Genomic DNA, 27,361 nt, shown 5'->3' on the forward strand with positions numbered 1-27,361 from the left:
GAGGATAACAAAATAAATATATTTTATTTAAATGAAAATATAAAAAAGAATAATAATACAGAGTAAAACTGACCAATAACAATGAATCTTGGTGAGGTAACGTATATAAATTTGGTCTATTCTATTTCTGCAGGATGCCATGTGTCCGTTTGTCGGTTTAAAAACAAACTGATTATATGACTCATATTAAAAATCTTGATAAAACTGTTTCTAAAAATCGCTTTATGTGTCATTTGTTGCATGAACGGCTTCGTTTAATCTTTGGCAAAATATTTTCTTCAAAATAAAAGTCATGTCTACAAATCATGTAGAAAAGAAACCGTTTTTTGTATTTTTGTTAGTGTAGATACATTTATCTTTAATAAGCAACAATGACTTTGACTGATTTTTTAAAATTCAGAAAAAATAATCACGGCAACAAGCAGACAGAGAAGACGGAAGTACTTTATTTTGAAAAGAGCAAATATCAAGTTGTTTTTCTCGTCTTTGGCCTTTGCCTTTTGCTCACGCATGCGCGCATGGCTTGAAAACACGGTGACGTCAGCTCTGTGTGTAAACATCCGTTGAGACATTTAAACCGTGAGCTGTCAGCGCTCCGCCGGGTAAGAAACGGGTCCGCTACACCCCACGGTACCGTCTTTTCTCCTGATATCCTGACAAATAAATATTCAGAGTTTAATTCTGTGACAGAATTCATCGTTTAACTTGAAAACTGTGAGAGCTGGAGCCTTTTCCGTCGCTGTTTCTTTATCCACCGTGCTGGGGTTAGCCTGGGTGGGGAAGAGACCCGTGTTTCTGAACGTGACTATACTGTAGCAGGGAGATGAAGTTTACTCTTTAAACGTCAAATTTAAGGTTTTGACTGATCCATTAACTGAACAGAAAGCTAAAAAACGACGAGAAAGAGCGAAAGCAGCTTTACTCAGGGTTCAATTTGACCTGAAAATGTTGTTTTGTACACTAACTGTCTGACTTTTCAACCCAAAACCTGTCACCAATGATTATTCTTATATAAAACGAATTTAGTTTGGTGCTGTGATACTTTTAACAGTGTTCCTAAAATAAACAAATACATTTTTTAAAAGTGCATTTCACTTTCGCTTTCATTAGCAGCACACACCCACTTCACTGTTAACACAGATCACCGTCTCCTTCTCTCTCATTTGTTTCCAGCAGCTTCATTTTGAGAATAAAACTGCAGATGTTACATTTTTATCTCTACTACTTCCTGACAGTTTTGATTTTATGATGTCTTATGTAAAATCTCCTCTGTCTTTGTTTTTTCCAGGCTGCCCCCGCCTGTTGGACTCTAACCTGATATGCAGCATGACCCCATGAGGACCTCACACACCTTTCTCATCTGTGAAGAGAGACCAGCCATGAAATCCAAAGCCGTCACGATGCCTCCCCAGGACTTCGCTGAATCTCTGCCCACAGAAATGAGCGTGAAGATCTTTGGCGAGCTGGACACAGAGAGTCTCTGCAGCGCCTCCCAGACCTGCAAGCTGTGGCACCACATCATCGAGGAGAGTGAGCAGCTGTGGAGGAGGCAGTGTCTGCAGGTCAGGGCTGTCTGTCAGCGGGAGGTGGACAGCGACAGGAGGGACGGACTGTCCTGGAAGGTGAGAGACGGAGACAGAGTGAGGAGGAAAACAGGCGCTGTATGACTAACAGGAAGTAAAGCTAGGCTGAGTGTGTCTTTCATCACTAGAAATAACCTTGACTGAGAGGAAAGTGATGCTCCGCCCTCCTCTCTCCTGTGCAGGTGACTCTGGTGAGGAACTACACCCGTAGCTGTGTGAAGAGAGACTGGCTGACAGGACGCTACAGCCAGGTACGCTCAGCAGAGGAGCTGAGGGGCCGGACCATGACGCCTCTGGACGCCGAGACGTGGGGGGAGATCCTGCAGGCCGAGCTGGACCGATGACTGAAGATCAACGATCAATCAGGACAGATGTAAACACACCTGGAGCTCTTCTGAGAGCCCCATTAAAAACTCCTATTATAATCTTTGTGTTCATGAGGACTCATGCAATGACTGTACATATTTTTTACTTTTTTAAAAAAACACAATAATGGAGTCTTAGAAATAACTATTATTATTATTGACTGAGAACCAGCTCTTTGATTGCTGTGATGTAAATGTGGCAGAGATGCAATAAATCACTTTTTTGTGAAGTCCGTAGTGAAGATTTTTCCCATTTGGATTTTTTTTTTCTGTGCACAGCTCAACAACAACAACAACAACAACAAGAAACTAACTTATTTATCTAGGACAGAAAGCAACAATAAATTCACTAAGCCCTGTTAAAGACCTTCATATAATTCGAATTATTAAAAATAGATAAATAAATAAAGGTGGATGGTTCAACTTGAAGGATTCTTTTTTTATTTTTTATGAGAAATGTTTAGAAGTTCTGAGAAAAGCAGAATATGTTAAGGGGAAAAGTTATGAACATTTATATTTTTATAAAAATATTTAAAAATTATCATCAGAAAAAAAAGTTGAAATGGAAATAAAAAACCACACTTTGGGACCCTTTTAGATATCATATTAAAAATAGTTTAGTAAAGAAAAAATAATAATAATAAAAAGTAAGAAAACTGATGTAAAATTTTAAATGCATAATAATGATGATAATAATAATAATAATAATAATAATAATAATAATAATAATAATAATAATAATAATAATAATCTCAGCCGAGAAGATAAGTTATATGGTTAAAAAATAAGTAAATATATTTCCTGACTTTAATCACAGATTTTTTTTAAATATATATAAAAACAAACAATTATTTCCGTCTCAAGGAAAAAATAAATAAATCAAAGAAAACCAACGACACAATTTAAATATTTTAATGGGGAAAAAGATGAGCTCGCATTTTAGTTTTTTTATTTGAATGGAACTCATTTGAAAATCAGAACAATTGTATTTTGTAACCATTAAAATATGAAAATAAAGTAGTTATAAGAAAGAAAAACCTTCATAAATAGATGGGAAACCAGGAATTGAATTTTATTCATTGTGTTATTTTCAACATTTGACCCAAAAACCTTTGTTCCAGGCATCAGAATTCCGCTTTTATTATGAAAGAACCGGAAGCCGTGAACTCTCATTGAGCCTGTGGCCCCGCCCTCCTCCTCAGCATCACCGCATCCTCCAGCGCCGTCCTCCCCCCATCTCTGGACCACAAACTGACCCCTGTAAATCCTCTGGACCGGGCCGGACCATGGACGACGTCCCTCCGATTATCAACATCGCCATCTCCCTGCGGATCCAGCCCAACGAGGGGCCCGTCTTCTTCAAGGTGGACGGGACCCGGTTCGGCCAGACCCGGACCATCAAGCTGCTCACGGGCTCCAAATATAAGATCGAGGTGGTGGTGAAGCCCGGAAACGTCGAGGCCACGTAAGAAGGAATCTCACTTTCATCTGTATTCGCGGTATTTTCTGTTTTTCAGGGTCACGTGCTGCTGCAGGAGGCCACAGCGCGCGAGCGTTTCCGTTTATTACCGTTAATTCATCAAAATGTGACGAGCAGAGGGTGTTAGCGTCCACCGTGTGGGACTCAGTCCGTTAGAGAGGAAGAGCGAAGCGGTTTCCACCGTGTGTCTGCTCCTCGGCCTCCTCTACAGGCCTGCAGCACCTGATACCCACCTGAATAAACCATGACCGCTGCATCGAGGGGTTGTTTTTCTCATCGCTGATGAACAATCAGACAAACACCCTGAGTGTGTGAGCTCTGCTGCTGCTCAGGATGAGTTTAAAGAGCAGGCAGGTTGATCAGGGCGGGGTCCAGAGGAGGAGAGGAGAGGAGGAGGTGATTCAAAACTCCTCAAACAGCCTGAATATCCAGGCTACAGCACGGCTCCAAAACAAGACCACTCTGAGGAAAAGGAAGAATCAGTCTGAATAAAACTATTAACATTTGAAGCAAGTAAATGACGTAAATGTGACTAATTTATCGCAGTAATTCAGAAAAAGTCACTAAATAAATAAAATTACATTTTAACCAAGGCCAAAATGATTATACGCCTTCAAATTAACCCTGTGTTGAATGAAATTACCCTAAGTTAGCTTAAAGTTAGCTTAAAGTTAGCATAAAGAAACCGGGAGGGCAATCTTAGAGAACTGAGGAATAATGTTGTGTTCAAACCAAAAGAAGAAAAAATAAAATTAACTGCACTACATCACCAGACCAGTAGAGGGCAGTGAGAAAGAGACACTCAGCGAGATAATGCCGTGAAAGGAGACTTACACAGTTTAGTTCCTGCTTTCTGAAACCAGTTCAAAGAGCAACCCTGTTCACTGGAGACTTTTAGCGGGATGTGTCTTTCTCAAGATCAGATCTCAGATCTTCGCTGAATACGGATCTGATGAAGAGATTATAACATCAAGCTTAAAGAGGGGGTATCGTGCTTTATTTTAGTCCATATTCTCTCCCTTTGGTGCCCCCTATAGGATCTTTACAGGATTTATAGCTCAAAAAATAACATTCATCTCTCTCCCTGCTTTTTTATAAACCCTTATTTCAGCCTCTGTCTAAAACACTTTGTTTTAGCTGCTGTCTCTTTAAGGGTTTACTTGCCCTCTGACTGGCTCTGGAGGCCCGTCAGAGGGCAGAGCTAAGGGCAGACCCCCAACATGTCATTAACCAGTCAGGAGACTCCAATGTGATGACCTCATCATTTCAGCAATTTTCATGAAGATCCAATGCAATCTGGTTAGCTCTTGTGACAATCTGGTTAAGATCTCTTGAATATTTCAGTATAATGTTATGAAGATTGCGTAAAGATCTCTTTCAAATCTTAAGATCTTGTGATGAACTCCTAAAGATCTCTAGGATATCTGGTTAAGATGTTATGAAGAGCTCGTAAAAATCTTTTGACAGTTTCATAAAGATCTTGTGACAGTCTTGTTGAGATCTGGTGATGATCTCAAAGATCTCTTGAATATCTCGTTAATATGTTGTGAAGATTTAGTTGAGATCTTGTGACTATCTTGCTTAGATCTTGAAACACACTCTTGTAAAGATCTTTTGACCATCTCGTTAAAATATTGTGAACATCTCTTGACAATCTTGTGACGATTTCCTTTCCCATCAAAGGCATAAAAGTCTGAAAAAGTGACTAAAAAGAAAAGTGTACTGTCTCTTTAAGGTTTCTAAAGCCCCTCTTTAATGACCACCCTTTCCTGTTTTTTCATCCTCACAGCACCATGAACATCGGAGGCATCGTCTTCCCTCTGGAGCTGCAGTCCAGAGATGAGGAGTCGGTGGTTTATCATGCTCAGTACGACACCGAGGGCGTCCCCCACACCAAGAGCGGAGACCGGCAACCAGTGCAGGTCAGCATGGAGGTAAGACGTCAGCACCGAGTGGGCTGTAGCTGACAGGTAGATGCAGTTCACAGACAGGCCACTGGGGGGCAGACACAGCAGCGTCTATGGTTTGATGGTTTGGTTCAGGAAGAAGAGAAACAGAGGAACAGGAGGTGCCGGGCGCCGGCTGTAGCTGCAGTTTGTGATGACGCTCCTCTTCCTTCTGTGCAGTTTAACAAAGCCGGGACCTTCGAGACCGTCTGGCAGGCCAAGTACTACAACTACTACAAGAGGGAGCACTGCCAGTTCGGCAACAAATTCACCAGCATCGAGTACGAGTGCAAGCCCAACGAGACCAGGACCCTCATGTGGATCAACAAGGAGGCGTTCAACTGAGGCAGCCGGTCCCTCACAGGTCCACGGCACAGAAACAGGACACACCAGGACTACGTTTGAGCATCACAGGAAGGGACAGCCTGAGCCAACAGGCCGGCGTGGAGCCAGGGGGGTGGGGGACTGGGGTTTTTCTGTTTTTATTTATGAAGGAGGAGAAAGGAGCTGTCTGCCATGCTGGTCTTTAAAGAGGGTCGCTTTAAATCTGCACTCTGCAACCGTCAGCTCCTCATGACCGCTGAGAGGGACTGCTTTAAAGTACAACCACACGTCCCACGCCGTGAGCGGCTCATTTCAGGTGTTTTCTACCAAAGGAGACGACAGGAAACAGAGGAGGAAAAGATCTGAAGCGCTCTGTCTCCTGAGGGGGCGCTCACGTGTCTGTGTTCCCCCTGAGTCTCCATCCACCTCTCCTGGTGTGGGCGCACTTCCTGTCAGCCATCACACGTCAGGAGGAGCCGCGGTTGCAGAGTGAAGCTTTAAAGCGGGGGCGTTAAAGGAACAGTCCCACATTTTGTGGAAAGGTTTTCCATCTTACTCAGAGATTTGGGTTTTTAACTGTGTGTTTGCGCCTTTAGATGCACGGCTGGAGCTGCTTTTACTTTAATCCACCATGGTCACTGCGCAGCTGCTTAAAGGTCCTGCTTCATGAAAACACATTTTTATTCTCCAGCCCAAAATAAGCCCCTGTGTGGTACTAGAAGTCCATTTGACTTAGGGATGGGAATCGAAAACCGGTTCCTGTTGAGAATTGAAAAGAAATGTTTTAATCCATGGATATCGTTAGCCTCTGTGCTAAATGATTCCCTTACCGATTCTTTAAACTATGCCAGAGCTGCAGGTGACTAGTCTGCCGCAGCTTTCTTAGCTTGGCAGTTAGAAACATTTCCCAAGAAAACCCTGTTTAAGGATTTCTAGCTTGAAGTTTTACTGACAAACTGAACACACAAAGAAATATGCAATACTCTCTCACAGGAGATGCACCTGTTCAATACATTCAACATGGTATATGGTAACAACATGGTAAAAACAAAATAAACACAATAGCGCTAGCTTGATGCTAATGTATATGGAAAATTGCTTTAATATGCTAGTGGTTAACATACATCGATAAAAGTGTAGAATGTCAACTTACATCACAGAAAAATATCACAGTGAGTCTTCGTAAAAAAAGTGAAAACTTCAAATGTCAAAATACTTTCAAGCAAATGAAAGAAAAGTTAGCCTCATGGTTAGCTTCATAACTATGGCAAGGTTCCAAACAACTTAGAATATTGCTATAACCACTTTGAGACACTAGATGGCCTACTTGAGTTAATAACATATCACAAAACAGTACATAAACGTCACATGACGTGCAATTTTTACTTATTTCTTTATATTTATTCCGGGAGACATTCAGATCCAGTGACCAATTACATATTTATTCACTTGAAAAAAAAAGAAATCTATAAGGGCATTGATATCGAAAAAATCTTACAATGCCCACCCCTAGTTTGACTCTAAGTTCAGGGTCCTCTTCTTGTTCAGGGTTAGATTCTGGATCCTACGTGTGTCAAAGTGGAGCAGGTTTTTTGTTTTGGTGTTTTTCTGCCTCTACATCTGTAGTTTTCTCTCCCCTCAGGCAAATTATCGCAGATTCATGAGGGATTTCCCTTCCTCTTTTGTTTTTTTGTGGCTAGCAGCTAATGGAGCTAACCACACCAACGAAGGAATAGAGTCAAATTTTATGTTTGGGGTCAGATTGATGTTGTGTTCTTACTCCTAAAAATCAGACCCAGTATGAGCCCTATTCACCTTAAAGGGTCCAGAATAATTCCTTATTCCAAAACAATCTCAGTTTTGACAGTTTTAAGGAGACTTAGACCCAAACGCTTGCTCAGTTTTCAGTTTTCAGGTTGCAGGTTCCTCTGGTTCCTCTCATCATGTTAGCTTTGGTGTTTTTCCGCCTCTACATCTGAAGGCATGTCCCCCATGACCAGACTAAGACTGTCAGTCAGCCGAGCTCCTGGGAAGTGGACCCTAGGAAGAGAAGTCGCTGCACAGGTAGCAGCTAACAGGGATCCAATAAACAAAAGTAGTAAGTAAACCATAAAGTGAAGCAGATCAGCTTGCGCCTACACTCTGTGGCTATCAGCTAATAGAGCTAACCTCCTGACCAAACAGGCAAAGAAGAAGGAAATATGCTCATGTTTAATGTACTGCCCACAGACATGCTAACAGTGGCCTCTGTCTGTAGGAAACTGATCCAGGTTTCTCCTGGAGCGCTCGCTGTGTTAGCTTTGGTGTTTTTCCGCCTCTACATCTGAAGGCATGTCCCCCTAAGGCCAGATTCAGGCAGCCTGGTAGACCCAGCTACAGGACCTTGAGCTTCTCCATGTCCTCCTTTGCTTTTGTTGCTATCAGCTACCGTAGCTAATCACATGAAGTTGAACTTGAGAGGCAAGAAAGAAAAAGTAACGTCAAATTTAACGTGGAAGGTTTTATTGGACTATTTCTGCTACTTCATGTAGCAGAAATAGCACAAACAGAGAGCGCTGTGTGGAAAACATCCCCAGAATGTGGCGTCTGTTCCTTTAAAGCAGAGCAATATTCCTCAGCACAGAGGTCGGACACAGCTAGCCGTTAGCACGCTGTTAGCTGAAGACCAGTATGGGAGACAGCTGTGGATGGAGGAAGTGTGCGACTGTATTTATTGATGTGTGAGTGTGTGAGAGGAGGATGTTTGTTTACGTGGATGTTTTATTTTTCAACTTCTGTTGTTTATGGTGTTGTTTTATGGAGGAGCAGAGGAAACACACAGGTAGCGTCACAGGAGCATTTCTGCCCGTTCTGAGGATCATCTCATCGTTCTGAGCAGGAAACTGAAGCTAATGTTCTGTTTTTACTCTTTATGCTATCCAGAAACTATCATGGCTGATCTCATTAGCTCAAGATAACGGCAGGACTGTGGGGGGATGATTTCTTCTTCTTCTTCTGTGGTTTTATTTTTCACTCAGGTGCTCATGGGAGAGTCAGTGCGTGTTGTCATGTTTCACCGTCGTGCTGCAGCTGCTCTCCATCCTCTGTTTCCTGCTGACGTGCATGGCTGGATCACATTTTGCCAAATACGATCTGCTTGTTTGTTTGTTTGTTTGTTTGTTGGGATGTTTTGAAGCTCGCTCCTTTGCTGTTTTTGTAATGTGTTGGAGAAAAGAGTGGAAAGTGTCTTTGTGAATAAACGGTGTGATGGAAGGAGATTTCTGCACGGTGACGGTTTCATTTATTCACCCAGAGCTGGAGGACGTCTAAGGAGGGTGGGAACATCAGGGTAATGCAGTTAAAGACTCAGTGAAATGTTCACAGACCTGAGGTGAGTTTCATTTCTGAAGCTAATGACAAAATGCTACAAACTGCAGTTCCTCCAGCATCCACTAGAGGCTGTCTGCAGAAACAGCCAAAGGAGAAGCCAATCTGTACAGCAGAAACAAACAGGTTTACAGCCTGTTTAAAACATGACGTTAGTCTGAACATATCGCTGACGCTGAGGCCTCTGGTTCTGCTCGGTAAATAATGCTGAGTCAGCAGTTTCAGTATGATGACAATAAACTTCAAAACGCCACTTCAGAAACATCCAGGAGACGTCATCCAAAAACTGCAAACAAAACATGGATTCCATTAGCGCGGTCATTTCTGAATCACTGAAAATGTCTGTCTGACCAAACATTCGTCAAAAACAAAAATATTTTGGAGCAAAATATGATCATAAATGAAAAAAACAAACAAAAAAAATTACACAAACAAAAACAAGATGAAACAAACAAAATTTAAAAAAAAATTAATATGAACATGTCAGAAAACCAATAAAATATTTTTTTTTTATATTAAACTTCAAAAATAAAAACAAACTTAAAAAAAAAACATGAAATATTAAATATTTTGAAATTCGTTGAGTTTTCTTTTAAAAGCAATATTTTAGTTATTATTCCATTAAACCAAAAATTATATAACAGACCAAAAAGATTTTACAAGATATAAAAGCAAATTGATTTAAATCCACATTTATAAAACAAAATAGTTAAAAGTTGTTGGAAAAAAAACACACTTAATTTGATCAGCATCAAGGGTTACTGGTGCATCTGAAAAAAAAGAAAGACCTCTGCTGATATTTTTAATCAGAAGTAAATAAATGAAAGAGAAAGTGGTAAATTGATATTGATGTAATGTTTAGAAAAAGAGTTAAAGAAAGGAAACAATGCAGCAAATCTGTAAAATGAGACGTTATTTTCTGACGTTTTCACAGCAGCTGTAAAATGTGGCACTGGCGGCGTCAATGCTGCGCCTGCAAGCTTCGCTCATAGGCCGCACCCCAAACTTTAAGTCCCTCAGTGAGGCTTTAACTCGGTCTGTCTGTGAGTTTATTTTTAGAGTGAAGGGAAGCAGGAAGACACTGCAGCAGCTTTTCTACGGTGTGCCTAAAAGGACAAACAGTATGTGACTGAAAAACGAAAACACATGAACTCTGGATTTTTATCACACTGGGAATAACAGGCGTCAGTTTATCTAGAAGGATCATTGTATGTTTTTAAATGGAAGCAGTTTACCCGAGGGATCGATGAACTATTTCTGATACTGAACCATGCTTTAAAACAAGCTTCGAGGGGAAATCGCCTGTCTTTTAAAACCCCCATATGTCAGATATCCTGTTGATTCATTAATCTGTGGAAATCACCTCACACACAGGGTTTATAATCCCACAGGAATGACCTGTAGGGTACAGTACGTTTGGTTTCCCAGCCTCAGAGATTCTTTCTGCTCGTATCAAAGCAGGACTCTGCAAACGTGAGGCTGCATGTTTGGTTTTTATTGGTGATCTTTGATGCTTCGCCTCAGCAGCAGCAGGAGCTTCAGAGATGGACAGAGAACCTGTTTGTGCTGCACTATCCCTCTGCAAAGATTGTCTGCGATGAAGAAGATGCACCACTCTGCTGTTTTGTTTTTTTTTTTTTTTGTTTTTGTTTTTTTTGTTTTTTTTAAAAAAACAGTATCTCCACATAGAACCTCCCTTCTACTGTAATGAACCCTTGACATGATCCACAAAATCTACTCCAGTTTACTCATTTTCTTGATCCAAAAAATATCCAATAGATAAATATATGAATAATAAATAAGATGATCTGCTCTTAGATCCCTGGCTAAAGTGACCATAAAGAAGAACTAAATAAACAAAACATTACAAAAGACAAATATTTCATTTCCAAAAAAAAAAAAAAAAAAATGCAGGGAAAAAAAATCATATGAAACAAATACTTGTTTCAAAAATACAAAATAAAAAATAATAATAAAAAAATTGTATACTTAAAAAAATTTACCAGGAAACTTGAAAAAAAATTACAAAATAACCCCAAATTTGTCATTAAACAAAAATATTTCCAGGCAAGAAATAACTACAAATGCAAAAGAAAAAAACGGAAATAAAGAAAAAAAAGACCTCCCAAAAATAAGACGAACTTAACTGGATTACATGCAGATATGTCCCTCAAATCATTGAAATCTTTTGTATTGTATTTTTCAAAATATACAGATTCGAAATTTCAAAAATATTTCATGAAAAAATAAATATTCTGAATTTTTAAAAGTTTTTATGAAACAAGAAAATTCACAATACGAAATTATTCCATCAAACCAAAAATTATTTATAGACTCAAAATATTTTACAAAGCATAAAAAATTCAAGAAAAACAAAAACAAAACCACACTGAAAACTAAAAATAAAATATTACAAGATGGGCAAACCATTTCATAAAATGAGAAAAAGAAATTACAAATCAGAAATATGGTACTGACAAAGTAAACAGTATAAAGAATGCAAAAAATGTTATTGAATGCTAAAAAAGGTCAAAGAGCACGAATGTTATAAGATATACAAAAATCTTTCAAAAAGCCATAATATTCCTACAAATTACAGAAACGTAATTTTCATACATATTTCATATATCTGGGTTTGTAAATAAATGGTTCAGTGTTGTTTTGTTTTTTACTTGTTGATTTTTGTTTTTATTTTTATTTTTGCTTTTGTTTAATGTTTTTTTTTCTCACTGTAATGGATCTGAGCAGGAATAGTTTTTATGTGAATAAGGACTCTTTCTAGAAGTGCATATGTGACATGGACCAAGGTTTGCATTGGGAACATTTTGTTTCAGGCCTCCATTTGGGAAAAATGTTGATTGATATGAGGAAAACTAATATCTAATCAGCAGGTTATTCATATGGAAAGTTGAGGATGAAATGATGAGGGTGGAAATTCCTCGGACGTGGAGGAAATGAAGAAACTCTTTGATCAGGAGTCTCAAGCACAGCTTCTCCAGAGGCAGACACACGACAGAGAGTCAGAGTGAGGCCTCTGGTGAATAGACGAGCTTTGGTTTGCACCGTCCACTCCTCCTCCTCCTCCTCCTCTTCTCTCCCTCTTCACTCTCCTCCTCACCAGCTCCCCCCTCCTCCCTCTGTCTCTCCCCCCTCTGCGGCTCTATCTGCTGGCGCTGCAGTGAATCTCTCCCCCGCTGTCACAAACCGTAAAGTCAGACAGCCGGTGCTCGGTATCTGACCGTTAAAAGTCAGAAACCCGTTCAAACGTCGCCGTTATCTCACCGTGTCGGCCCGTTTACGGACCTTTAAACCCCTCTGCTGATAGCTGAAGACCTCACAGCGCCAAAATGGTAAGAAAATCTCATTTTTTGACATTTTAAAATAATTATGTCAAACCTCATTTCGTGAAAACAGCTTCTCCTTCGACTGCACGGTTAGCTTCAGGCTAGCTGCCGTTAGCACAGCGCTGACATTAAAAAGAACGTAACGTTTGGGGCATTTTAATTTAATCACCTTTACTTCGTTATCGAGTGATTGGTGCTTATAACGACTCTAATGTGAGCACACAGTCACTCTCGGAGTGACGCAGGTGAATGAATTGGCAAATTATGGTCGTATATCGGTGCTGTTGTGGTTTGGCTAGCAGGCTAGGCTAGGCTAGCTTAAGGTGCGTCAAGTAAACCACAAATCAACACAAGAAGTGACGTCATGTGACCACCGAAATAAGAGTTTGTAATTTCTGTAAAATAAATTCTGTAAATTACGTCGTTATAAATTGATGGTTTTTATAACTAATATGTGACGATGATACGAAGAAGCTTCTGGAAGACAAATGGTTCACAACGAGATTTAATTACACGCTAACCTCTATGTGTGCCACTAGAAACGGCATATTATATATTATGGTATATAATAATAATAATAATAATAATTATTATTATTACATATACATATATTATAATTATTATTATTATGATCATTATAACATTTACACATATATATTATTATTGTATTATATAACATTATTATTAGGGCTGTGACTATAAGGCGTTATTTGGTTAATTAATTACACCGCACATTAACGCGTTATAAAAATCAACGCAAGATTAACTCATTGGCTGCCAGACATTTTCAGAGTATCTTGAATGATCTTTTAAGACACAAATAATCTTGTTTTCTCTGACCATGTTAACAACAAAGTTAATTAAGAAGAGTGGACTCTCTTCTTTTATGTCTCTCTTCCTGTTTTTGGTCCAAAAAACAGACAAATCAAACTTTTTTGATCGCGTTCATCTCGGGCGCTCCATCCTTCGCTCCTCTCCACGATGGAGCCGCTCTTTCTCTCTGAGCTACCGCGACACATCCTCAGTTGGAGCGTGAGCTGCCTGAACTTTTCTGACTCACAGCGTCTCTCTGTGTCTCTGTCATCTCACATCTTCTCATATCCATGCTGAGCTCTCATCCAAAGAGAGCACCGCTCTCACCCACAGTAGTATTTTGATTGACAAGCTCCACCAGACCCCGCCTCCCTCCTCTGAAAAATAGAATTTACTTCTATAGACGCAGTAAACAGTAATCGAATGTCAATGGCAGGGAACACGGACATTTAAATTAATATTGTCCATTTAAGAAAAAAAAAAGGATTTTCAAATCTTCTCTTTTTTGTGTATTCATTCAAATACATTCATTCACTCATTAGTCATGCACTATGATTTTGTAATGCCTTAGAATTCAAATTCTTCATGTGGGGACCTTAAGCAGATATAAGATTAAAATGTGATTATAAGATCAATTAATTACAAATCCTGTAATTAATTAGATTATTTTTTTTTAATCTCCTGACAGCACTATTTACCACATAACAGCTGATGAATGTTGAAAGTAGTGTCCTCAAAAAAACATCTTCTGAACAAAATAAACAGGATTTTGTTGTTTAAACTTGTGTATGAGAATATTCAATGATTTAGTCTTCTACCAAAATCTGTTTGAACTGAAAAGTGTTGCTTCTGATGTTGAATATTGATGTGATTAAAATGCGATTAATTAATTACAAATGGCATAATTAATTTGATTAATTTTTTAACCAAGTCCCACCACAAATTATTACATAATATTATTATAATTTCTTTATTTTTTATATTACATATGTAGTGGCTGTTTGTTCACAAAAAAAGCCAATGAAAAGTTTCAAACAAACTCTTTCATAAAAGGCTTAAAAGGCCACTCTTGCACCGTGGGTTGTGGCGTACAGGGATGGGAAAAAACGTAAGGTCCAAACGAATGTCCATTTTTTCCAAAAATGTGGTTTATTTCACCAGAAATCAAGCAAACACAGAACAAAGGTGTGTCTCTCCCGCTCCGGTAAAAAAACATTTGCCCACCCAGGTGCATGCTGAGCCCTACCTACTTATATAACCTATAGTGCCACGGTGCCCAACTTAAACAAATAATAAACAAAACACCCAAATTAAAGGAATGATAAACTACTGGAATACTAACAAAAAGGTAATCATAATTAAATAAAAATTAATCGATTTAAAAATAGTAAAAATCTAAACGCCAAACTAAATTCTAAACAAAACAAAGGAAAAACACTAAAAAGCTCATACAACATATATTCCAACCAACCTAACCCTGCAATTTGTGAAGTATGATCTGAAATTGAATTTCCTGTTTTGAAACTGAATTTATTTGCTTTGAAATTTTATTTGACCTACCCAAAAATTCAATTCTCTTGATTTTGCAAATCAAATAACACAGTAGTTAATTTTAAGTCGTATTGTCCATAATAAGTTTGACTAATTAATCTCAGGTGGACATAGTACAACCATTACGTCATCTACATCCATGTGGAGTAATCGAGCACAGATTCACAGTAAAAACTGTAAAATTTAATTTGAATTGTGCCAACTGAAAATGAATTTTGTATTTTTCTTTTCACATTCAATATAATACTTTAACTACAGTATCTCATGGCGCAAGGTATTAATTTATCTTAATAAATATAAGTCATGTAGCATTTGTATTGCTCAATAACATGGTAATATAAAGGTATTTACCATAACTTGTGAACTGTTGATCAATAAATGGTTTCATTCATATTTGAATGGCCAAACTCATCGTGACTTTTTTTTTTCAAACTATTTCACACCAGCGTTTCATTACGTCCAGACGATTTTTACCCATGATATTTGCAAAACCATTTGAGTTTTAAAACCTGCTGTGTTTGTTCCTCAAAAGTATAAACAAACAGCAAGTTGAAAAGTTTCTTATTTTGGCTATAGAAGCAATATAGATTCAATAAATGCCAACGTATTGAAAGACGACTTAAAACTGAAAACATTAAGAAGCTCTTTGGTCATTGTTTGGTTAGTTATTCCATTAACTCATGGGTTAATTACAGCTTGTAGTCCTGTTGACAAACAGCCAATGACTTATCTCCCCTGTTGAAGACGAGCAGCACAGATGCTTTCAGGGACAGAAAATTTCAGGTTTGATTCCTAAATTATTACAATGTTGTCAGATTTGGGGTCGTTGTTGATACTGAAAAATATCACTGACTTTAGCAACGGCAAAAAAAAAGTCTTAACAGGATGTACTCAGATCTCAAAAGCCTAAAAACTGAGAAATGAATAGGAGTTGAAATCATAGCTTTTAATTACAACATGGAAAGCAGAAAACAGTTTACCAAATTAAAGTTAATTTAATAAGTTCTCATGATTTTGTGCCATTATTTTTCTTCTAACTCTAAAGTGACTGGATGTGTAGGTTTGCAGCCTTTCCTGGCTGTTTTATTTTGAAAAGATAAACAGGAAGTGCTGCTGGTCTTATGATAGAAATGTCAGAGCTCTGTCCAGAGGCTTATGTCGGTGTTTGAATCAGTCACCTGTCACTGAAGAGTGCCTCTGAGGTTTTTACAGTTGTCCCGTCTACATACGTAGATTCTTTATTAAAGATAATTTACATCATATGTTAGCTTTGTATCTTATTTGTGGTGTGAAAAATAAAGGCCAGTAATGAACAATCAAAGGATTTCACAGGCCCAGGATGTGGAACTGAAATGGATTATTAACTTGGTGTGTTTCTGTTGAGGTTTGACCCAGAAAAACACAGTTTCATTGGGATCACTTTTTATTTCAGGGGTTCATAACGGCTGTAGAAACAGTTTGAATTTTTTTTTTCTACTTTAATTTTTTAGGAAAGTTGGTCTTGTTGATGTTTAAAGCAGGTGCTGAATGTAGAGTCAGACAGAAGCTTAGCAGAAGGGAAAGGGAGATGGCACAGGGGTCCTCAGGTCGCTGAATCAGGTTTCACAACAACAGGACTACAGGGAGTCTGGGCCCAGCAGGTGACAGGTAAAAAAGGAACGCAGGACAACGAGATCAAAGCAATAGAGTGAGATCAAAGTGTTAGAAGAGATCAAAGTAACTCATTGAGATCGAGGGAAAAAATTTAAATCAAAAGGATAGAATTAAATCGAAGCAATGGATGAGATCAAAGTGTTGGAAAGAGATCAAAGTGATGAAATGAGATCAAAACAAAAGAATGAAATCAACAGAATAACGTGAGATCAAAGTGTTGGAAAGAGATCAAAGCGATGAAATGAGATCAAAGCAATAGAATTAAATCAAAAGAATAGAGTGAGATCAAAGTGATGAAATGAGATCAAAGCAATAGAATGAAATCAACAGAATAGAGTGAGATCAAAGTGTTCGAACGAGATCAAAGTAATGAAATGAGATCAAAGCAATAGAATGAAATCAACAAAATAGATTCAGCTCAAAGTGTTGGAAAGAGATCAAAGCGATGAAATGAGATCAAAGCAATAGAATGAAATCAAAAGAATAGAGTGAGATCAAAGTGTTGGAAAGAGATCGAAGTGATGAAATGAGGTCAAAGCAATAGAATTAAATCAACAGAATAGAGTGAGACTGAAGTGTTAAAACAAGATCAAAGTAACGCTATGAGATCAAGGCAATAGAATAACATAGAAGGAAATAGAATAATATCAAAAGGATAGAATCAAATCAAAGCAATGGATGAGATCAAAGGGTTAGAAAGAAATCAAAGTAACTCAAGGAGATCAAGGGAATAAAATCACATCAAAGGGATAGAACGAGTTCAAAGCGATGAATAGAAAACAATCAAAGAAATAGAAAAAGACAAAACAGTAGAATGAGATCAAAGTGTCAAAATTAGAGCTAAACAATAGAATGACATCAACAGAATAGAGTGAGATCAAAGTGGTAGAAAGAGATCATGAAAGAAAATGATATCAAAGGAACAGTAGATCAGAGCCATAGAGCGAGATCAGAGCAGAAGGATTAGGATTTGTATTTGAGGTTTTTTATTAATGTGAATCTCAGAGCCTACATCAGTCTCGCTGAACAGTTTATTGTATTACAGACCGTGTGTAAAGTATGGGCTCTGGTTTCTCAGAGCCTGTCTCTCTGATGATCACGGCGGCGCTGATTGACAGGTGTTCCTGATGGTGACGAGCACACCTGAGTGTGTGTCCTACATTAGTGTACTGCTTCAGTCTGGTGTGGGAGTCAGGAAAAGGAAAACCAGCTGTTGGTCACCCCGCTGACAGGACGACACACACCTGAGTGGACGTGTTGAGTGAGTGATGCAGGAAGTGGCTGTGAACAGGATGTAGCAGACACGTCCAGGGAGCAGACGTGATGCAGTCCCTTTCTGTGTTTTCACTCTGGGAATAAGGACTGAGGCGCGCTGTGTGTAGTGAGTCAGGATCCTGGATCCAGGTGTTATGAAGCAGGTCCCTCTGCACGCTGTGGTGAAGACCACACTTCAGAGTTAAAATCCTAATGTGGGTTAAAACTGGAGTGATGGATCCAGGATTGTGTGGACATGAGCAAGAACACTCCCACACTGAGCCAGCCGAATTTGGAAAACATCTTTTTCTCTCCTCTCAGGCCCACCACACACTGGGCTGCGGGGTTTCATCTGAAAGCTGCTCTCAGAGAAGCTGGGTGGAAAACGCTGAGCTCGTCTTTCGCTGCAGATGGAGGAGAAATATGCATTTCTCCGACAAGCAGGGAGAGGTTATCAGAGGCTGAAGCCAACTCTCTGACTTATGACACGCTGTGAGGAGGCTTTTCACTGAGATCCAGACCATGGTCCCTGGTTTTATACTGCACAGGGTCCACAGAGTCCACAGAGAGCAGTGCTAAAGTGTCCAACAGATATCACAGAGACCACTACCACAGGGTCTGTGCTTTAATATATAGATTAACACACCAGTGAAGCACGCTGCCCTCACAAAATAACACGTGGATCATTTTCTTTAGACAGTGAAAAATATCATTTTTCAGAACAGGGTCACTTAGGTTCCCCTCTTTTAGACGATTAGGGTGGAAAACTGTTAAAACACTCTGTTCTTAAAACAGCACCACAATTTAACACGCTTTTTATGAGGTTTTCACTATTTTTTATGTCATTTTCATGAGATTTTGATGAGGTTTTCATTAGATTTACACACGTTTTTTAAAAAGATTTTTAGGAGATTGTAATGAGATTTTAATGACATTTTCAAGACATTTTCTTGATATTTACACAAGTGTTTTTGAAGATTTTTAGGAGATTGTAATGAGATTCACACTTTTTTTTTTTCACAAAATTTTATGAGAATTTTTGCTCTTTTCTCCAGCTTTTAATAAGATTTTCTAAAGATTTCAATAAGATTTTCATGAGATATTTACAAGTTTTTCATTAGATTTACACAAGTTTCTTTCATTAGATTTTAATACAAATTTTTTAGGAGGTTTTACAAACTTTTCATGAGCTTTTATTGGGATTTTCACAACATTATCATGAGATTTCAGTGAGATTTTCATGAAGTTTTTACAAGGTTTTCAAGAATTTGATGAGATTTTCATGAGACTCATCAAAATGATTTGGTCAACAAATAAGGATCTCCTAACTGGTTCATGAAACCTCAAAAAGTTGGACCTCAAACATCAAGGTCTGCTCATAGCTCAGCCAATCAGAGTGAAGGGGGTTTGTGGAGCAGGGAGTCTTAAAGAGACAGTAGCTAAAACAAAGTGTGTCAGACAGAGGCTGAAATAACTGTTGACTAAAACACCAGGGGGAGTAAAAAAAAATAGAGATTTATTTTAGCGTTAAATCATGTAGAGTAACTACAGAGGCTCCAGAGGGACAGTATTAAGAGTAAAAAAAAGTACAATACCCCCTCTTTAACTTACATTTGTTGAGAGCTGAGTTGCGTCCCCATTTTTCCCTGTTGCTCCCTGTACTAAATGAACTGACCCTCTGTCAAACAGAAGTAAAGGGGTTTTACGTATCTTTTATACTCAAGCAGAGGGGTGTTCAGACTTTAACTGATGTGACCCAAAGACCCCTCCAGACCTGGTTCTGCAGACCCCCAGCAGAGCCCCTCATGACGGACAGGATGGAGTTTATCCCAGAGTAGACGAGCCTCTGTGTGTTTAGTAAATCCCTGATGATATCGTCTCTCTCCGTGGTCTGGATGAAAACTGCAGGTTAATGCGACCTGATTCTGGCGCGCAGCAGGAAGCCGTAAATAGCAACACGTTATAGCTTTAATGTGTTTGTGTAATTAAGGAAAGCGCTCTGAATCACACCTCTGCCGTTGGTGCAACATGGACTCAGCACAGGCTGGTTTCTGATGGATGAGAGCAGAGCATCCCGCTCACGGCGCTCAGACGGAGGCGGAGAGGGTGTAGAAGCTGCAGTATAAAGTGAGGCAGAAATAAAAACCTGCCACAGACCCTGAACCCAAGCACTATGGAGGTGTTTTCATCCTGCTCACTAACTGGAGCGCCTGCTGCACACAAACAGGAAGCTCAGACCTGGAGATGGAGCGTGATGTTGCTGTGCACGTGTTCATGATACACACTCTTCACACACAGCTTCAAACCCCTCCACCCTCTGCCTCCACCCCCTGCCAGGGGTGTGCCATGTAAGGCACCTCACGATTCGATTTGATTACGATTCAGGGTGCTACAACTCGATTATTCAACAATTATCAGGATATTAATGCTAAAAACGATTATCACGATTTTTTGTGCATCTTTTTTTCCCCTCACTTAGTGCCCCTTTCATACTTTTAAACAATGTACAGCTATTTCTCAGTACACATAAATCAAAGTAATCAAACAAATTCAAATCCAAAAAAAGTATTTTTTATTGATGTCAAGTGGTCCATCAGCAACCATGGCATAAACTTTGTGCCTGTAGCTGTGGCCTAAAGAGCCAGTACAACAAAAGGCTGCCCCTATTGACAACAGAAAACAACAACACATCAAAGGGACAACAAAAAAATTCACTACAAACAACCCAAAAATTAGCTTTGGTGTAATGAACTCCATATTTTTCAGAAAACAAATCTGTCTTCTTCGGTAACGCTTGATATTAAGGTCCTGTAATAAGCATTAATAAGACCTTTGTAAGTACTTATGCTTGTCAACATTATTATTTGTTTATAAGACTATATAGCTGATTAATAAGTGTTTAATAAGGTCATTGTAATAGTTAATACAAGACAACTTAATCTATAAACAATATGGAACCTAACCCTAACCCTTTTTGTTATTTGTCTTCTGCTTTTGTCTCTCCCTACCCCAGCCCTCCCCCTAAACCTAACCATTCAGGGCCCCATGCCTAAACCTAACCATTCAGGGCCCCATGCCTAAACCTAACCATTCAGGGCCCCATGCCTAATCCTAACCATTCAGGGCCCAATGCCTAAACCTAACCATTCAGGGCCCCATGCCCAATCCTAACCATTCGGGGCACCATGCCTAAACCTAACCATTCAGGACCCCATGCCTAACCCTAACCATTCAGGGCCCCATGCCTACACCTAACCAGTCAGGGCCCCATGCCTAAACCTAACCATTTGGGGCCCCAATGCTTCACCTAACCATTCAGGGCCCCATGCCAAACCTAACCATTCAGGGCCCCATGCCTAAACCTAACCATTCAGGGCCCCATGCCTAAACCTAACCATTCAGGGCCCCATGCCTAAACCTAAACATTCAGGGCCCAATGCCTAAACCTAACCAATCAGGGCCCCATGCCTAAACCTAAACATTCGGGGCACCATGCCTAAACCTAACCATTCGGGGCCCCGTGCCTAAACCTAAACATTCAGGGCCCCATGCCTAAACCTAACCTGTGGGGCCTAACCCATACAATGACCTTATTAAACACTTATTTATCAGTTATATAGTCTTATAAACAAATAATAATGTCAATAACAGCAGGTCTATTACTAATTAGCCGTTAGCTTACTCAGCTTCACAAAAGTAACATTTAATTTGGAGGAAGTTTCCCAACTGAGCAGCTACAATCATATTGGATGCGTTTTCGGTGACCAAAGCCAAACCTTTGTCCGTTATCTGCCACTCCTCTGCCACTTTCTGTAGCAGTCCAGCAACATTGGCGCCGGTGTGGCTGTCAGTCATCACTCTGGTTTGGAGAACGTAACTCACCAGCTCCCAGCCGTTGCGTCCCTCACTCACTAAGTGTGCCGTTACCGTGACATGTGACTGTGTAGCAACTGAAGTCCATGCATCACATGTCAGAGCTACCCTGCATGCTTTCTTCAGTGATTCCAGCATTTCGGTTTTAGTCATGTTGTAGAGTTCGGGAACTGCTTTCTGCGCAAAATACTTTCGCTTTGGGAGTTTGTATCTCGGCTCCAATGTTTGCATTAGAGCGTGAAAGCCCTCGTTGTTGACGACAGCATATGGACGCAGGTCGATAAAGGTTGCAATGGATTATGAGATTTGTGTTTTGCCCTTTCAGAGCTGCAGGGAAGTTTTGATAGTCCTTCTTCTATTGTTCGCTGGTTAGCAGCAATAACCGGCGGATTCCTCTCCCGCTCTATTCCGGGGTGGAAGCGTGTGAGGTGCTGGCACATGTTCGTTGTGTCTCCACTGTACTTAATTTTGGCCTTACACACCTTACAGGTAGAGTAGGTTTTGTCAATGCCCTTTCCATTTTCCTGGTCGTAAAATCCGAAATGTTTCTAAACACTAGCTTTTTGTCTAGAAGAATGAATCTCACGCTCTGTGACTAGCTAAAGAGCTAGCTGTCGCCATATTAACTGGTCCGTCACTACAGATGTCCGGGTGGTGCGTAGGAACAATACTTTGGTTTCACAAGTGGAGTCCGTGCTCCTGGCGTCTAGTTGTTATGAAAAATCATCAATTTTGAGTATTTATGAATCCTAATCAAACCATTACGTGTCGCATCGCAATTAATCTAATAATGGATGTATCAGCACACCTCTTGTATCCACCCTCTGCCTCCAGGTCGACCCTCTGCCCTGTCAGAAATGTCTGTTTTCCCTTCACTGTTACAGGTTACACCATCACTTGGAGGTTTCTGAGCTGCTCCTTTTCATCTGCTGGTTAACTTTAATCCAGAGAGTCAAAAAAACTGTTCCCAGTTTTAAAGCAGCAGCTACCTGATGTAGAGTATGAGTTAAACAAGAAAACACAAGCAGCTGTCCCTTGTCGATAAGAGTCGTGTTGTGACGTTTGATCATCTCTTTCAGATCTCATTTCCCCATAGAGGAAAACAGATCACTCCTGAGCAGGGATCCAGCTGAAGGATGAGACACAGACGTTAATTCCCTGCATCAGGAGGAGCAGAAAGATGTTTAAAGCAGGAAAGTGATCTCTTCAGTCAGCGCTGGTTTAACAGAGAGCCTGGTCAGAGCCCAGATCACAGCGTGGATCCGTCCTCCTTTAAGGCTCTTTAAACGGCGCGTATCAGCTCTTAATGCGTCTCAGAGTTAATGTGGCCCTCGTTACGGGCCGAGGAGGAAAGCTGCGGCCTCATTCCAGCAGCCCGGTTCAATTTCTGTAAGTCCTCGAGAGATGAGACGAGGCAAATCAAGGCGGCACGTTGACCTGGTTTTCCGAGTCCAGATCGTTCTGCCTCTCATGCATAATGAAAAGACCCACGATTAGCCAAACCGGGGCGCAGACTTCAGCTGTGTTTCTACATCTCAGTCTATAAACAGTTTTCAAGGGCCACAAGCTTCTTCAGATCTATAAAAAGAAAACTTTATTTTAACCCACTGATGTGTTTTTAGCTCATTTCACCATGAAACGTGTCAAAGTGAGACGCAGACGGCTGACACCCTGCTGCATCTCAGACACAAACGCTTTGATTTCGCTCTTTGTGTTTGATTCGGTTGCTAAATCTGGAACTCCTCTCCTCTCTTTTTCAGGGAAATGAAGCCAGTTACGCCCTGGACATGTGCTCGCACTGTGAGTATCCATCAATCAATCCATCAATCAATCCATAAACACCACCCCACCTCTTCAGTCAGAGAAAACAGCCTCAACCACGACAAACACAAGGCGTCACTGCCTCTCCTGACCGTTAGATACCCTCAGATCTGCTCAGACGTCTTTAAATATAAAGATCACATCCAGATCAGATCCAGATCAGAGCCAGATCAGATCCAGATGAGCACACACTGAGCTCAGGGGTCAGACCACGAGCCAAGTGGACTCCTCAGGATCAGACTGACCATGGGCTGATTTTCATTATTTCAACTAAACCTTCAGACGGTCAGCTGTTTGGATCAGTACCAGGATTTCCTTCATGGATAGCTATCAGTGTGGTTCTGTTTCTGCTCCGTTGACCCGCCCATCCAAATCAGTCGAAATCAGTCGCCTACGGAAAGAGATGAGGGACAGTTTAATGGTTTCAGTTTGATCTCTAATCTCTGATTAATTTGCTGTTAAAACTGAATTAAGTGGGAAAACATTTTATTCTGAAAATCCAAAAAGACAGAATTTTCCGTCTAAGTCGATATTCTAGAAAAATTATAATAGTATTATTTGGAAAAAGTTTTCACATCAAACACAAACGTTAGCAAATGCTCAGATTAGCAGGTAAAGCTCTTCACATGTGGCCTTGGTGTCTGCTGTTAGCTCTGTTAGCCATGTCTGTGAATAGCATGATGCTACTCTGCCTTCTGGTATTCCCTCTGTTGCTGGGTTAGCACAGCTAGCTCGTCCATCTTATTGGAGATAGATCTTACGTTCCCAATAACGATGGATGGAAGGACAGGTCCATGTCGTCACTTCTTAGCTCACACCTGAGAACCAGCACGTCGTCCTCACCTCCTTCTCCTCACCTTGTGAGGAAACATCAGGCCTTGCACCAGTTAGCATTGACATGCTACAGGCTGCTAACAGCTGAGTTCACATGTAAACAATGCAGCCATGGTTACATGTAGGATCTCCAGACAAACACAGGAGAAAAGTAGTAAAAATATCACTGAAGACACAAAAAGTTTGGTGTCCACGACCGACAAATGAACCAAACAAAGTAATGATCCACTCCAAATACGAAGATGACAAAAAAGAGACAAAACGAGGCTTGTTTGGTTTAATGTCAGCCATGTGTGGACCAACAGGAAAGGAAACACTAAGTGTCATATTTACCACATAAACAGTACATATGACACTAATCTCTGTGATCTCTATGCTGATTGGCTGTCACTGTGCGAATAATTCACCTGACTTCAGGTATTTCAACACCTGTGAATTGGTGAGCTGCCAGTTTGAGAAGAAGTTACCGTACGGCGTGTAAATCCATGAGCAACGACGTTTCAACCACAGGCGATAACTGATGCAAGCTGTCCTCATTACCGTAACTCTTCAACTATTCGGGCAAGAGGAAAAGTTCAAACAGCTCCTGAAGAAAGAGGAGATGGGCTTTCTGATTTCTGACTCTCTACGGAGAAAATAACAAAGAGAAAGTCTGGGTGGTCTGTAGGAAAGTTGAGTGATGAAGGGTTAAAGAGTTAAAATTCTAATTAAGTTCTAGTGCAGAGGCTAAATGTAATCTCAAAACTCTGTAAAAATCTGAGTTTGACATAAAGTAAAGTTTCATAATGTCAGATTTTTGAAATGTCAGTCAGAATATGAGGGAGTAAATTGTCACACCGAACACAAATATTTGCACAATTGCTTAAATTGGCAAACAAAAAGTGGTCCCTCAAAAGTCCATCCTGGTTTGTTGTCATCCATCATTTTAAATTTAGATTCAGAGCAAAAACGTCAGAATACCGACTCTGACCAACAACATTTTAAGAAAGAAGTCTTAATTCTAAAATTTCAGTCAGAACTGAGAGATAAAAGACTGAACATTGATTTCAATCTTCAGATTTATAAAGTCAGGATATTGAAATAAAGTCATAATGTGATAAAGAAGTCAGAATTCTTAGATGTTAAAGAAAACTTAGATTTTGAATTTTTGTAAAGTAGTTTGTTCTTTTTTAGTGTCTCTGATCCCTGATCCTGAGGTGGTATCAGCTGGTGCGGGGCGTGAACCTCACCACGTGCTGCACCCTGTCCTCTCTCAGGGCCCCTGGGGGGGTCCGACCCAGACTCTGACACTGGGAGGCTAAATATGCCTCGCCGCTCTGCAGAGGTCGGTGTCATGGCTGCTGGGAAAACCGGCTCTATTCTGGTCACCTTAATATCCCGTTTTCAATTAGAGCCGTCCTGCTCCACAGAGGAAGACCGGCTGCTCCGTTACAGGCGGCTGTCCTCTGTAGCTCCCCCCGCAGGAAAGCGGAGGTGTGAGCGGCACTGCGGTGTGCTGAGTGGGTTGGAGTCCTAACGAGCTGCTAATGAAAGGTGTCAGGAGCAGGAGGGACCAGCTGGGAAGGTTTAAGACCTGAGCTCTGCCCCCAGACGACTAAACTGCTGTCAGACTCCTGCTTTCCTCTCTGATCTGACCCCTCAACATCCCAAAAACCAGCTCCTCCACAGGAGGGGGGAACTCAGCCCAGTCCATGTGGGTCAGGAGGGTTTGCTGCTTCCTCTGACAGCAGCACACGCTCCTGTCCTTCTTCCTTCTTATTGGGGCCATCTAGTGGTGACTGTGTGTCAGAGCAGCTGTTTTATCAATCAGGCTCCATGAGTCGTTTGTTTTACACTCTTTATTTACAAACACATGTTCACAGATTTGCTGACTCATTATCAAACTCCACTTTATTCCTAACACAAATGAAATATTACAGAAGAGAGCAAAAGTCAAAGAAACCACTGGATGTTGAATCTGGTGTTTGATTAACTTCACATTTCTAATCCACTGCATGTTTTTACCAATCAAACATTTGTCAGTCACAGCCTTAAAAACAAAGAAGAATAAGTCACTGAGAAGTTCACCACACCACACAAACAGGTTCAGACTGGATTTTTAGGGTTTTGTCCAAAGAAAATAAGATGCCGTTATCACAACTTAAACTTTTATGACTAATTTGATTGACAATTTATTCATCTGATATCTATACTAATACTCCTTAATAATAATTTACATTTGAAACACCGGAAAAAAAATTCAACTCATGAGGCGTGGCGGCTTTTATTTTGATTTTGATGTGCAACAACCATTTATATGAAGTAGAAACCCTGATTATAAGTGTAGTTGTTCATTAACTCCCTGCTACTTTCATGAGAATGACCAGTTAGATCCACTCACCTCCCACTTATCAGGCACATCTGTCCAACTGCTCGTTGATAGAAATTTCTAATCAGCCAAGCACATGGCAGCAACTCGCTGCATTTATTCATGTAGACATGTTGAAGAGGATCTGCCGCAGTTCAAAGCGAGCATCAGAATGGAGAAGAAAGGTGATTTAAGGGGCTTTGAACGTGGCATGGTTGTTGGTCTGAGTATTTCAGAAACTGCTGATCTACTGGGATTTGAACCCACAACCATCTCTAGGGTTTACAGAGAATGGTCCCAAAAAGAGAAAATATCCAGAGAGCAGCAGTTCTGTGACAAAATGCCTTGTTGATGCCAGAGGTCAGAGGAGAATGGACAGACTGGTTGGAGCTGATAGAAAGGCAACAGTAACTCAAATAACCACTGGTTACAACCGAGGTCTGCAGAAGAGCATCTCTGAACACACAACACGTCCAACCTTGAGGCAGATGGGCTACAGCAGCAGAAGACCACACCGGGTGACCCTCCTGTCAGCTAAGAACAGGAAACTGAGGCTACAAATCACACAGCAACACCAAAACTGGACAATAGAAGATTGGAGAAACGTTACCTGGTCTGATGAGTCTGGATTTCTGCTCCACATTCAGATGGTAGGGTCAGAATTTGGCCTCAACAACATGAAAGCATGGATCCATCCTGCCTTGTATCAACGGTTCAGGCTGCTGCTGCTGGTGTAATGGTGTGGGGGATATTTTCTTGGCTCACTTTGGGCCCCTTAGCACCAACTGAGCATGGTTTAAAGTCCAC

At 40.3% G+C, this 27,361-nt stretch overlaps 3 protein-coding genes across 4 annotated transcripts in view; all 3 read left to right on the forward strand.

Moving 5' to 3' along the window:
- Positions 1–517: 517 nt before the first annotated feature.
- Positions 518–2,277, forward strand: fbxo48 (F-box protein 48). 2 transcript variants are annotated; one of them, XM_074696510.1, is made up of 3 exons: positions 518–602; positions 1,289–1,622; positions 1,766–2,277. In XM_074696510.1, exons 2-3 carry the CDS (start codon positions 1,320–1,322, stop codon positions 1,925–1,927), a joined length of 465 nt encoding a protein of 154 aa, XP_074552611.1. In that variant the 5' UTR covers positions 518–602; positions 1,289–1,319; the 3' UTR covers positions 1,928–2,277. The 2 variants fall into 2 exon arrangements, with proteins under 2 accessions (XP_074552611.1, XP_074552601.1); XM_074696500.1 differs by having other exon boundaries at positions 531–630.
- An 854-nt stretch (positions 2,278–3,131) lies between these two features.
- Positions 3,132–6,720, forward strand: cnrip1a (cannabinoid receptor interacting protein 1a). Its single transcript, XM_074696487.1, has 3 exons — positions 3,132–3,413; positions 5,218–5,362; positions 5,555–6,720. Exons 1-3 carry the CDS (start codon positions 3,235–3,237, stop codon positions 5,717–5,719), a joined length of 489 nt encoding a protein of 162 aa, XP_074552588.1. The 5' UTR covers positions 3,132–3,234; the 3' UTR covers positions 5,720–6,720.
- A 5,484-nt stretch (positions 6,721–12,204) lies between these two features.
- Positions 12,205–27,361, forward strand: part of ppp3r1b (protein phosphatase 3 (formerly 2B), regulatory s1ubunit B, alpha isoform, b) — a 36,187-nt gene continuing 21,030 nt past the window's right edge. Inside the window, exons 1-2 of the mRNA XM_074696474.1 lie at positions 12,205–12,414; positions 23,313–23,352. Of these exons, the coding sequence (XP_074552575.1) occupies positions 12,412–12,414; positions 23,313–23,352 (43 nt within the window). The 5' untranslated portion in view covers positions 12,205–12,411. The remainder of the gene's footprint in view (positions 12,415–23,312; positions 23,353–27,361) is intronic.

This window comes from Halichoeres trimaculatus, unplaced genomic scaffold (genome assembly GCF_033239565.1).
Source record: "Halichoeres trimaculatus isolate MK-OKI-2021-1 unplaced genomic scaffold, fHalTri1.1 fHalTri1_scaffold_2, whole genome shotgun sequence".
Lineage (NCBI taxonomy): Eukaryota > Metazoa > Chordata > Actinopteri > Labriformes > Labridae > Halichoeres > Halichoeres trimaculatus.

Coding starts and splice junctions, on each gene's coding strand:
- cnrip1a (XM_074696487.1), top strand. CDS start 3,235: ATGGACGACGTCCCTCCGATTATCAACATCGCCATCTCCCTGCGGATC. Junction 3,414..5,217: donor CCCGGAAACGTCGAGGCCAC/GTAAGAAGGAAT, acceptor TCATCCTCACAG/CACCATGAACATCGGAGGCA. Junction 5,363..5,554: donor CAGTGCAGGTCAGCATGGAG/GTAAGACGTCAG, acceptor CCTTCTGTGCAG/TTTAACAAAGCCGGGACCTT.
- fbxo48 (XM_074696510.1), top strand. CDS start 1,320: ATGCAGCATGACCCCATGAGGACCTCACACACCTTTCTCATCTGTGAA. Junction 1,623..1,765: donor GGGACGGACTGTCCTGGAAG/GTGAGAGACGGA, acceptor TCTCCTGTGCAG/GTGACTCTGGTGAGGAACTA.